The sequence below is a fragment of the Drosophila ananassae genome, chromosome 3L (assembly GCF_017639315.1).
Source record: "Drosophila ananassae strain 14024-0371.13 chromosome 3L, ASM1763931v2, whole genome shotgun sequence".
Lineage (NCBI taxonomy): Eukaryota > Metazoa > Arthropoda > Insecta > Diptera > Drosophilidae > Drosophila > Drosophila ananassae.
The window spans coordinates 18,832,808-18,846,499 of NC_057929.1; the positions used below are offsets into that span (position 1 = coordinate 18,832,808).

Sequence of the window (13,692 nt, forward strand, 5' to 3'; positions counted from 1 at the left end):
CAACTAAATTTATGCATGATTTGCATGCAACAGCGATAGCCAGCCGAGAGCAACAACAGCAGTTTAATTGAAATGCAAAGAGCCAGCGGAGTCGGGAGCTTGCTTATGCTACGCACACATCTCGGATGCGGCATCCACAAGTCGGACAAGGCACAGAGACACAGCTACGGACGAGCGTGCGCATCCGAGTTTGAAGATGCATCTGCCCGCCAAGGAGATCTATCTGCGGCCATGTCTGTATCTGGTTCTGTGTTTGAATGCAGCCAGGAAGCCGCCGACGGTGGCTCTCCGCCCACACGCGCCGAGCACATTCAAAATCATCAGCTACTGTGGCTCATCAACGGCCATTTGTGGCTGATAAATGAACGCATGTTGTGCGTATCTGCCAGATACAAATGCTTGCAGTCCGCAGCCTTAGCTTCGTTTCCAATTGCAGCCTCTGCCACTGCCACAGTCGACTGCGCTGCGCATTTTTAATGAGCGGAAATTAGTTGGCATTGCAGCAAGATGTTTTTGTGGCCGCCCGCTTAAGTAGACACAAATGTATCTGTGGTCGTAAATTCACAATCTACGAGGCGCGTGCCGGCCTGCACGGCGATTGTTTACAGCTCTGGCCACTCGCAGGTACAATAATCGAACCGATAACCTGTCAGATAAATTCCCCTGAAGCGGTTATTAGTTCTCCACCGATTCTGCTGACATGTTGCGATATTGAACTCGGACGGATGGCGACGGGTCCGGGGGCTAGCCGCCTATTCGGTCTATTTTGGGCGGCTGCAGTTTGGGTCGCATTGCCACTTTAGGTTCATTTTTTGGCAATGCAACTCGCGGATATATTTAGACTATCCGCTTTTAGCTCAGTCTTGGCACGGCCAGCCAGTCCGCAGATACAGATACAGATGCATTTCCGCTGGCGTGTCTGTATCTTTGCGAGCAGAATTTGGCAGCCAGCACTGTCAGAGTTGCGAAGGGCTGTGCTTAAAGAGTGAAGTCCTGCCAAGGATATTGATTTTCGGAATAGAGATTTCCTTTTTTCAAATTTAGAAAGAGTAAATTTGAAAGTATCTACTCATTATTTTCTAAACTTATTCCAGTTTTTTAAAGTTTCCCAGTGTTTGGCACACATTTTTGAGGTGACCTTTTGCCCAACCAACCCACAATTTCTCTTCAAGAGTACCGGATATTCAGTTTCTACTCAGTAGAATCTACTGCCTTATTCCAGTCTCTAATTGTCTTTTTAGAGACATATTATCGCGATTAGTGCACTCGATTTCCCTCTTCCTATCAATGCCACGACATTGGCATTATCATCCAAAAAAGTAACAATGAAAATGTTCACCCTCTAAGCCTAAGGGTGTGTGGAATGTCATGTGTAGTCGACTGAGGACGAACTGTGGCGAATTCCTCTGATCCTATCGTGCACCACTGAGAACCAGACATGTGAAGTGCCTTCCACCCCATAGACCCCATTCGACAACGTAACACTCACCTGTCTGATGACTCTGACGAATCGTATCGATCCAAGCACCGCTTCTTCGAGCCCTTGGCACTGCGCTGTCCTCCTGCTCCGGGTGCTCCTGCCGCCACTCCGCCCGCCCTTGCTGCTGGAGCTGCTCGCTGTGGCGCCGCCTTGGCTGCTCCCGCTTTAGTCGGTGCGCCCGATTTCCGGGCGCCCTGGTACAACTGAGATCGCAACGCGTTTATGTCCTGTTCGGTGGACCCTCCTGCCCCGCCCCCGGCCCCCCTCTTAGTGCCCATCACAATTCCGATGCTGCTGGGAGTGCTGAAGGGCCGCGGGGGCTTTGCCGGCGGCTTCAGTTCAATGTTGACCGTGGCGGAGGTGGAGGCGGAGGCGGAGCAAGAGAAGGCGTCGGATGGGACGGGCACTGACAACAGTGCGACGGTGGGTGTGTCCGCTTCGGATGCTGGTGTGGGAGCTGTTGCTGTTGGCGAGAGGTGGCTTGTGTTGCTGCCGCCGGCGGCGCCAATTGTTAGACTGTTTAGGTTGACGCTGTTTTTCAGCTGATCAAACAATGACAAAGCCGCGCCAGAGGTTAAAGTTTTCTTAGCCGGAGCAGTTGGTATTGCTGCCTGGTCGGGCGGTGGGGCCAGGGGGGCTGCCTTAGACTCAGCCGCCAATTCGATGGTCTTGGCTGCCGGGTCCTTCGGCTGGGTGGCTGACATTTTCCGCTGCTTTGTGGCTTGTTTTTGGAACTATTTACTTGTTTTGCGGCTCTTAGAGTGGTTTGTGGCAGTGTGTGTTTAATTGTTGTCGGCAGCCGCCAGTTTTGGCTGCGCTTGTGCAACACGCTGCAAGAGTTCGCGGCACATTGTGTGAGACTCAACTGGAGTGTTCAGAACCGAAAGCAAACTCCTTGCGGCGCAAACTGGAAGAGGCAATTAACTGCGCCCTTAGTCAGCAGTTGAATGAGCACCGTCGGAAATGGTATTCCTCCTCAGTTTTCACATATCTTCTGGTTCACTTTTGCACCGAACTTGCACTTTTCCGGCTTTTGTGGGTTGCCAGCGATGGAAATATTTATGGATATTTGACAGAAACGCGTTCGACTCACTGGCCGTTCAGACCGCTTCGCACTTTGAAGCACTTCACTTCTGCACTTATGACACACATTCCCCGATTTCGCGATTCTGCTGGTATTTCTGGCGAGGAATCACCGGATCAGCACTTAATTGAACAACGACGCGGCATTGTTTTTGGACTGGGGTTTCGCTTTTGTTGCACTTCGATTTTTCAGTTTCGTTATCGAGTGTTTGGAGAGCTTTATGGCTTTGTGAATGGCGGGGCTGATTATTGTTTCGTGGCTGGGTCGGTCCACCGTTTCCGGTACACACGCGACATTCGATCTGCAAGTTCTGCAAATTCGAGGAAAACTGAACTCAAGAAAGCAACAAGCAACAAGCAACAATGAAAGAAACCGAAACGGGCGGCCAGGCTAACCGGTTCTAGATGTACATTTGCCTCGTCGCCTGGTCGCTTTGTTTAGTGTTCAGTGACAACCGTCTCCGTCTCCGACGTCTACGTCGCCGTGGACTGGCCAGGTCAGGCCAGCCAGCAAACAAATCCAATCAAATGCACTCCACTGTGCCGCTGGCACACACTATCGAAAGAAAACACACGCGAGCTTGTGCTTGTGATTCGCTTATCGCGGGGCCAACTTGTCTGGCCAGCTATTAATAATTAATACCACGGCCAGTCCCTATGGTCCCTGGTGTCCCTGCTGCCTTAATTGTCGCCAATTGCCGTGCAACCAAATTAAACAACTCGGACGGAGGAGCCCTGCCTGCACTGCACTATCTGCACTAGCCACAAATGCGAATTCCGATGCCTCATCGATTGGCGAACGAGAAACAGCGATCTCCCCACCAAGCCAAACGCTGCCTGCCGATTGACTGAGTGGAGTGGAGCCGAGCGCCAAGCTCCGAGCGCCGAGTGAAGTGGGATTGGGGCCGGGTCGCCGCATTGGGGAGCCGATGGGGCCCGACCGGGGGCCGAACGACTTGGCCAACTAGAACCGCGCAAAAATCAAGATACGAAGCACGCGAGGCAAGAACGAAGGCAACGAACTGCGGTTCGGCTCTTGTCGCCCAACGCTGGGATGGTGGGTGGTGCCGGGGGGAGGCGTGTGCAGGCCAAGGCGCTGTTTACTTTTGATTTCTGTGCAGCAGCAGCAGGTTTTCGATTCAACGAAAGAGGGATAGACTGACGGGGCTGGTTGGGGGTAGGGGGCCAGGTTGTTGCGCCACAGTGTGCACTTTTTGAACTTCTGGGGAAGTTCAGCGTTCCGGTATCGGGGCAGGAACTGCCGATGTGTCCGCGGGTGTGCGAGTAGGTGGCATGTCGGCTGCACACACTAACGCACGGGCCCTGCTGCAGCCTACAGCTACCTGTTGATATGTGTGGGAACTAATCGGAAAACGGTGGTAGGGAAACCCAAAACCGGTTTTCTCTCCCTAGCGCAGTGCGGATCTTCGAACTTGGTTGTGTTTGCGTCGCAGAACATGCTCTCATGCACCAATATTCAAAGCTCCCTGGCCCCACACACTCCTCACTCTCCCACCCACTCTCCCAACCCAATCCGCAAGCAAAAAGCACGCGGTTAGCTGAAGAAAAAACAAAAAACGCAAGAGTAAACAAAGAAAAGTCAAAGCAAATCGACAAAAACCAAACAATAACAAAGCAAAAATAGAGAGCGCTCACACACACAGCCGAAAGATCACACACTCGCAGGCAGAGGGCAGCAACAACGAACCCAGAAACTGGGTCCACCTGTGGGGGAGGGGCAGGCGGTGGGAGTGGGAAATCAAAGCCAACACGTGCTTTTATTACGTTACGAGGCAAGTGTGTGTACGCTGCGGAGTGCGCTTGTGTGTGTGTGATGCAATTGTGGGAGAATGCAAAACGGGTGCCACGGGGAGAGCGAGTGTTCGTGAGAGAGTGTGCGTGCGAGTCACATAACTCGTTTTTGCGCTTTTCATGCGAGAATACTTCAGTCTTGTCGGATTTACATACAATTTGCCACATTTAAACGAAAGTCAATCCCAGAAACAACAGCTGATTGGTGTCATATACCGCCTCCCAAAAACAACTGTCCAAACAGAGTGCGAGCACTTTTCAAGACTAACCAACGGATTAAATTTTGAGTCACAAGGCGAGAGGCGATTGCAATGCTTTCGCCAATTATGAAGAAATTTTAATTTTCCTTTTTTTAAATGATCCCTACCTCTTCTGCCTGGAACTGTCCAACTTTATTATATATGCCTAACTTTAAAATAATTGTATCATATAAAAAAAAATCCTGACGAGGTAAAGTATCGGTGACAAACCTGCATACTAAACCCAAAATATCTAATACCAATTTTGGTGACGAAAATACGCTATATACATAGATGTACAAAATTGCATATAAGAAATAATCTTGTTCGGCACGTGCCAGAAAAACAAAAAAAAATCTGGCCCGTGCCGAATAAGAATATTTTCAAGAGGTTTTTTTTGTATACATATATAGATCTTCATTTATTTAAAAAAGAACACATAATATATAGAATATTAAAGTAACCTCTGGACAGGCGATTCACACAGTTAGAAATACTTTAAATGTAAGGATAAACACCAAAACTTTTCTTTTTTTACTCCATAGATTTTTGTTAACGAAAGTGGAAATGAGTGAGAATTTCAGCATCAAATAAATTTTCTAATAAACCCTGCTATTGAAGAACTAAGGTGGTGAGGTTCTTCTGCTTGGCCCGCCCTACCTGTAAAGAATCAACAACGAATTTTTGCTGTATACTTAACCTAAGCCCTTACTCCTAATTGTTCGTCAATCTACTAAGTGGTCTTAATACAGATTGATTGTCAAATAACTAATAAATTGGATTGTAATACAAAAGGTTATCGACAAAGAAATATATATATATGTAAATTAAGAGTTAAGGTAGAACAAAGTTTAACCAAGCATTTTGATATGGACTAAATATTCATACGCTTTCCTATAACGGCATTGTTAAATGTTCAAGTCGAAATATTTTTTCACGCAACCGCGATGAACGGGGTTAAATTTAAATTAAATTATGGGGTTTCGATGTACATGTTTCCAACAATTGATCACTGCTCTACAAGAAAAGAGGATGAGTCTTGGTTCGATCCAATATAATTTACAAAAGACAAAAAAAAAAAGAATTATATTCTACTTAAGAATACGCTAATCCTGGCACAACTTGTCGTGCTTCTCTCCTGGTTTTTGTTGCTGTTGTTTAGTCGGCTCTATGGTCGAGATGGTTGCTACTGCGGTCGTCGAGCTAGCCCATCACATGGTCGAGGTCGGATTATATGAACATGAGGTTCTGCGCCGGAAAGTGAGGTTATGTTCACCTCCACGCTCCTGGTTGACCAGGTTCCAGCACTGCTCCTGATCCACTGCGGCCCCAATCACGCGCCTAGATCTCCGCGCCTATCGTGGCTTGAGTCTGGTCCGGTTTCGCGCACGTTTAGGGGCTGGTCGAGGAAAGCTTTGCCTGGAAGCCTGACCAATAATACACGCGGTGGCTCCGCCGTAGACTTCTGGGTCGAGACGGGATAGGTTGCTTGCCGTAGGCTTGCAGGTTGCAAAGGATTGTGGGGTTTTAGACACTACTTAGAACACTTTTATTATTATCCTAATGGGCGACATATCGGTCTGCTCACCTGGAAGTTTTCCGCCACAACCACAAACACACGTGCAGATGCGAACGGCTGTGCACATTCATGGCCAATGTTCCGATGCTACTTCAAGTCACACTTTTGTACCGTATTGGGTATTATAAAAATGTCTACGTTGGGTGTTATTACTCCACTGTATTATTCCAAATGTTTACTTGTGAGTTTTGATCGCAAAAGAACAATTAGATTGGATACGGAGTTGCCAGATAGTTCGCCTTAACAGCTTTAAAGGGCTGAAACAGCGATCTGTTATCGACTTATTTTATTCGACTAATGTTTATCGACTTCTAACTATCGACTAAAGTTTGTTTACATTATTAGTGAAATTTTTTTCGTATCCTCACAAGCCCCATCTTTCTAACTTAAAAAACAGCAAAGTTATGCCAATTCCGATCGTTCTACGACAGCTATGGATATAGTCGGCCGATATTTGTGAATTTTGTACATAAGATATTTTGATCAAATATAACATGTGTGGAAAGTCCCAACCCTCTAAATTAATAAACACAAAAGTTATAGCATTTCCGATCAATCAGTTATATGGCTGTAGGATATAGTCGACCGATAGACAAATAAAGTAAAAGTCGAAAGATATTCCATATATTTTTAAGTTTATTGCTCACATACATGCACAAGCTCAAAAAAAATATTCCCTATCAAATATATATATATATATAATAAATATGCACTTACAGGACTATATCTTGAGATAACGGATTTTTGCCAGATATAAGCGATATATCAAAGTTGCGTCATCTCAAGGGCTATCTCCACGTGCAATAATAAGATCAAATGAGCCAATTTTTTTAGGAAAAACAAAATTATTTTTGTGTACTGTTAGGACGTTTGGTCTTTAAGAAACTTAAAGAAGATGATTAAAAAACCTTTTCAGTGTAACGGTGTAAAGCACTGGTGATTCAAAATTTTTTACTTTTACCCTAATTTCTCCCAAACCAAACGACTTTTGGAAAATGTTTTGACAAAAATTATCTAATGAAAACAACAACTTTCGATTGGTATATAATTCATTCAGATCGGATTCGTACAGACAATTTTTAATTCTTCGGCTAAGGCATGCAGGTCGTCACCTCGTGGACTACCGTCCACAGTGATATAATAATAATTCCCATAGTAGTAAAATAAAAATCTCAGTTTGTTTACGTGTATCCAAACTTTTTAAAGACAGGACAGACAGGCAAAAAACCGGACACGACATATGTATATATGACCTAAAGTAGGGCCGAGGACGCTACCTTGGGGAACTCCGGCAGAGATCGGATTGGTGTTCTCTAAGGGTTCTAAAGCAAAGTTGACAACTCAGCGTAATTGCTCAGGATTTCCATGTTGAAGACGAAAGCCGAACTGGAATTCCGCCCTCACGACTCCTTGCCAGAGGTGCTAATATAAACTCCTTCAAAGCCCACCTAGAGCAGGTGGGCGAGATTAACATACAAATCCAGGAATCTTCTGACATTGACAATGCCATCAGCCCTTTCATGCGCATTATAAACATGGCTACTGAGATAGCTGCACCCAGCGATCACCGAACTACAGATAGTTCTAGACATCCCCACCTACCACCCAGAACTGTTGCGCTCCTTAATCTAAAGCGAAGAGTCAGAAGAGAATTTACAAGAACGGGAGACATCCGAATCCATCAGATATATCATCGGCTGGCTAACTGTCTAAGCAAGGTGCTCGCCCAGAGAAAACAAGATTCTATAGACCGACTTTTGGAAAACCTGGACACAGTCGCTAGTTCTAACTACTCACTGTGGCTTATCACAAAACTGTACAAAACTCAGCCCACTCTAAAATCAGCAATTAGAAATTTCTCAGGTGATGGGTGCCGTACGAGCCTAGAAAAGGCTGAAGTGTTTGCTAACAACCTAGAACTACGTTTCAATACGATTATTCGCCAAAAAGCGTACGTCAACAAGTTGTGGAGTTTCTGGAATCTCCATTTCAAATGAGTCTGCCTGCTAACCCTGTCTCACTGACAGAGGTGAAAGATCTTGTACGTAAACTCTCGTCAAAGAAAACCCCTGGTGAAGACCTTTTGGACAGCAGGACGATTCGACTTTTACCGGATCAAGCCTTGCAATTTCTGGTGATGTTGTTCAACAGCGTACTAACTATGGGATACTTCCCGAAAGTTTGGAAATCGGCGAATATACACATGATCCCAAAACCTGGGAGTATGCAGTTGCTGCCTTTCTGGATATTCAACAGGCTTTTGACAGAGTGTTGCACCCTGAGCTCCTGTATAAAGCCAAAAATCTTTTTACACCACAAATGTTTCAGCTGCGGACAAATATGCTAATGTAACATTCACTAATTGTAGAAGTACCTGTCCTGGTGTCAATCTCAACGGAAGTCCAATAAGAGCTTTTCCTGCGTATGAATACCTCGGTGTCACTCTAGATAAAAAACTTACTTTTGGCAGACATATAACGTGTATTCAAAATCCTTTCAAAAACAAAGTGGCTCGGATGGTCTGGCTACTTGCACCACGGAATAAGCTTACGCTAGGATGTAAGGTCCAAATTAATAAATCAATTTTTAAATGTGGATTTTGCAAGCAAAAACCCTTAGAAGGATCTCTGGAGCTCCGTGGTTCATCCGAACAAGAGACCTTGAACATGATCTCAACGTGCCCAAAATCGGAGACAAGCTGATCACCCCAACAGCCTAGCCAAATGACTTGGCATCGCTGCTATTAGCAGCGCCGATCCAAGAACTAGAGTCAGGAGAAAACTAAAAAGATTCCACCCTCAAGACCTACCAGACCGGAACTTGACATAATATTTCCATCAACCACATTTAATTTACATTCATGTAATCACTTCTTGCCCTAAGCATCGCTTAGACGTAGTTTTATTGTTAAATTGTTAAAGGCGATTAGATTAAGCTGCCATTTGGGTAGCAGTGCGCTAATCATAAGAATACAATTTCTACATATATAAAAGTAAAAAAAAAATAACAATCCTTTCGAAAAAAAGATTCTTAAATAAAAATTTTGTTGCATACTTTTGGTATGAACAACGCCACTAGTTTTTGGTGCGGAACAAGCAACTGAAAAAATTCGGGAAGCTGAAAAAAACCCGCACCTCTAAACACCGACGATTTGGATAAATTTTAAATTTTTTTCTGACAAAAATGTGCACTGTGCCATTCATTTAAAAAAAAAAAAAGAAGATCCAAAACCTATTGAAAAGCTATTTCTCATATCATGCTAAAAAGTAAAGAATCCAAAATAGGCCATTTATGCATTATTCCTTTAAACGAGTATCGATCGCCCGAAGGAAATTTAACTTGACAACATGTTGGCAACATTTTTTCAGCAACAATTTCCCAACCGGTTGATATTGAAGCGCCATCTGTACGAAAAATACTAACTATCATTTAAAATGAGATCTTTGGTGGGTGGCGCCACTAATGGCAGAATGATGCAAACGTCCTGGACAGCTGATTTCAAGGGATCATACTTTAGTCCGGTTCACAACCAATTTCCCTTATGCAGAATACCCTGGGTACACTTTTGGTGTCCTTTTGCAGTAGTTACGTCCAAATAAATACTTTCATTAAACCCCCGGCAGAACTCTGCCCCAACTCTTTCGAAGAGATTGGAGTTAATATGGCCCATCCTTAGTTTCTTTCCTGGGGAGGATTTAAATATTCTTCCCATGAAGCATTCCAGACTGCGAAGCTGGAATTATATAATTTGTATAAATATATTTTTATATAAATTAATTAAAAGAAAAATTACTTCGTCTTCATGTCTTTCTTTCAATTCGGTGGGAACACCCGCTTCCACACACTTTCTATACTCTTCCAAAATTTGCTGCATGTTGTTCCCACGAATTTTGCGGTCAGTGGCGAGGCGACAGAATATTTGATATATATATCTGCCCCTCTGCAGAGTGTCTTGGAAGTGTTTCAAATCATATAGAACAGGAATCCCCTGCATCTGTAGATATGAAATTGCCTTTAGATTGGCGGAACACTTGTCGGCCACTGCACCCGCCATTTTGTGGTGCAGTTTAGGCCTCTCTTTTATAAAAGAGTTCACAAATTGCACACATTCTTTTATGAAATCGGAGCCCAATCCTTGGAGTCAAGTCGTCGTCTTAATTTTGAAAAAAATTTTATAATTTATAACAATTTTTAATATGTATTAAAAATTACCGTTTTCAAATAAACGATTTGTACATCGCCCTTCAAATTGGCACATGCAATGGAAAATATTTTCCATTTGCAGTACTTATTGGGAGCATTCTGAAATATGTATATAAATTTTTAAAATTGTCATGGGTCGTATGAGTAATGAAGTTATATGACAGATATAGGATATAGTCGGCCGATCCTTATGCAATTTTGTACGTAAGATATTTTGGCCAAATATACCACGTGTGGAAAATCCCAACCCTCTAACTTCAAAAAACAACCAAAGAATTATTCACCCTCACGAAATAAGGTGCGACCCACTGTAGGTATGAAAATTGGCGGGATTTTTTTGGCCAAAATGGCCAAAAAAATTGGACCAAGTTTTTTTTTTTTTTTTTTTTTATGGACCAAGTCCCATCTTTCTAACTTAAAAACACTAAGTTTATACTGATTCTTATCGTTGTATAACATATATAGTCGCAAATGATATGAAATTTGAACTTACCTTAAACTTTTTGACGTGGAATTCGTCGAAAAATAAAAAAAAATGGATCATCAGATGCATCCATTAGTTGTAAATTACTGGAAAACCGGCAAGAGCATATATATTTTCAAAAAGTCGGTTAACGGTGCATCCATACCTGTACCTGTACCTGTATCATCACCATCACCGGCAACAACTCCATCGGCAAATGGTGCGCCATCGGCAAATGATCCTCCATCGGCAAATGGTGCGCCATGGGCACATGGTAACCGCGCTACCGCCACAGCCCCCGTCACAGCCACCCCCGAAAAGGGCGAAGTGGGTGTCACGGTCGCATATAGACGGCAGTGGTCGGAACTGGTTAACGACCGCCTACCAGTGCCACCACTGTTTCCGCAAAATGAATAGGCCATCACTATTAGAGAAGTACTTAAAGGTGTGCCTAATGGAGGCCAAAAGTGGAGCCTGCTTTTGGTGCCCCTTCATAGGCAGGACGAATGTTGGGGCACATCATAGGTCTTGCCCAGGAAAGGTGGGACATTTATATGTGCCCGTGAGGGAGCAGCGGCGGCAGCGTGATAAGTGGGAGCAAGAACAAAAAATCTCATCATCCACTTCCCAAAAATCCGTGGCTATTCATCCTTTTCCCCAGATCATTTTATGTAAAACTATTTTTGATATTATTTAAATGCCAGGTAAGATCGAATTTGAAAATTCATGTTAAATTTTTACCATTTTACAACTCTATTGAAACGAAGCTAACTTTTATTTGATTTTATTTCATCATGTTTTGTTTTATTTTCAGAGAATAAGGCACACGGTCCCTGAACCAATCATTTTTATTTTTTTTTTTTAATTTTTAATATGTCAATCGCTCAGAAGGTAAAAAATATATTTTTAAATAAATAATTTATTTTATTGTTACAGCAAAAAAAAGGAAAAAAAAAAACCGGACAATACCTAAAAAGTGGCGCTGCGGGTGCAGGACATTGCTGACATCAAAGATCCCGAGATTGGAGGGCCTTCGACATATGCCATGGCATATGTCCAGCAGATTAAGCCAAATGGGACGACGCTGGATCCGAACGCCGAAATGGATATTTTACAACATCGATATACATATACATACAGGGATCGTCGACAAAACCATGGGGATAGCACGGCATCTGTTAACACGGTGCAGCAAACGAGAATATATCATCAGAAGAAGATCGTACAAGTAGTATACAACATTTTCAGTACTGCCAACACCGACGTGGAATCGCGGAGCAGAATCCACATCATGACCACAGGTAATCTAAATCAATTTATATTTATAAGAAATATATTTGCAATTAAGAGAGCCGAAAAGTTTTTTTTTCCAAGAACAATAATTATATAATATTTACATACATATATTTAAAATAATATTTAATAATCTTTTTCAATGATCAACTTTTTTAATACATTATTGGATATCTGTTTTTCTATTCAAATAAATTCCTTCTCTCCTAATACTTTATATAAATCCAACTATATCAATAAAAATATCAAGCAAACAAGAAACTCCTGATTAATGTACAGTAGGGAGCAAAATTGAGTACATGTTGAAAATTTGATGTTTAGGTGCTCATAACACATAAACGCGAAAGTAAATGGTAACACCTTTTTTTTTCTAAGATTATATATCTTATTCATAACAAAATGGCATATTTATTTTAACCATTAAAGAAGCCGTTTACTAGATATAAATTAAAATCAGTAGCAACATGCATATACTCAGTTTAGAACCTGACGTGATTCGAACTGTATTGTTGCTTTTATTAAAGAAACCCATGTAATAATAAGTCACCTTTCACCATCATAACTCAGAGAGCGACACGTCAAAGAAAGTTTCTTCATTGATCTAAAATTTTCTTTTTGTTTTGGTGATAAAATGAAAAAAACATCGTCAGATCAAGAGAACAGCATTGTTTCTTTAACAAATCAAGGTTTCTCAACGCGTGCCATTGGAAAAAAACTTAACATAAGCCAATCAGTGGTGGTTAAAGTCCAAAAAAGGAAAAATGTGAAGTCAAAAAATTTAAGTGGTCGCCCTCGCCTTTTAAAGGACTCTGATGCTAGGCTCATGATGCAAAGAATGAGGAAAAATAGAAATTTAACCCCGAAAGAGGCTTCGACGGAAATCCAAAAAAATGTCAGTCGATGGACAGCCAGAAGGGCTTTAAAAAAAATAGGGTATAAGGCAGCCGTTAAAAAAAATAAACCATCAATTTCCAAAAAGAATGCTAGGGCTCGCCTCAAATTTGCACGAGATCATAAAAATTGGACCACAGAACAGTGGAAACGTGTGATATGGTCCGACGAATCAAAATTTAATCGAATGCAATCGGATGGAAAGCAGTATTGCTGGCGCAGACCTGGGGAAAAGCTAAATAGAACCCATATCAGGGAAAGTGTGAAGCATGGTGGGGGAAATGTTATGGTTTGGGGGTGTTTTACATGGTGGAACACAGGGAAACTTATCAAGATCGATGGCATAATGCATAAAGAAGACTACCTAGAAATCCTGAAAAACAATCTACCCGATTTCATAGAAAAATGCGCCTATCCCGAACAGGAATTAATTTTTCAACATGACAATGACCCGAAACATACTGCCAAAATCGTTAAAGGTTGGCTGAAAAATCAAGTTTTTACACTTATGGATTGGCCTGCTCAAAGTCCCGACCTCAATCCAATAGAAAACTTGTGGGCAATTGTGAAGCGACGGCTAGGACGATATGAGGCAGCCCCTAGCAATCTGGACGAGCTTTGGAGGCGTATAGAAAACGAATGGAAAAAA

General features: G+C 42.7%; 1 protein-coding gene across 1 annotated transcript in view; it reads right to left on the minus strand.

Moving 5' to 3' along the window:
* LOC6493920 (zinc finger protein jing) overlaps positions 1 to 3,456 on the minus strand; it is a 118,408-nt gene extending 114,952 nt beyond the window's left edge. The window contains exon 1 of the mRNA XM_032455658.2: positions 1,490 to 3,456. Coding sequence (XP_032311549.1) covers positions 1,490 to 2,184 — 695 coding nt within the window. The 5' untranslated portion in view covers positions 2,185 to 3,456. The remainder of the gene's footprint in view (positions 1 to 1,489) is intronic.
* Positions 3,457 to 13,692: the final 10,236 nt, after the last annotated feature.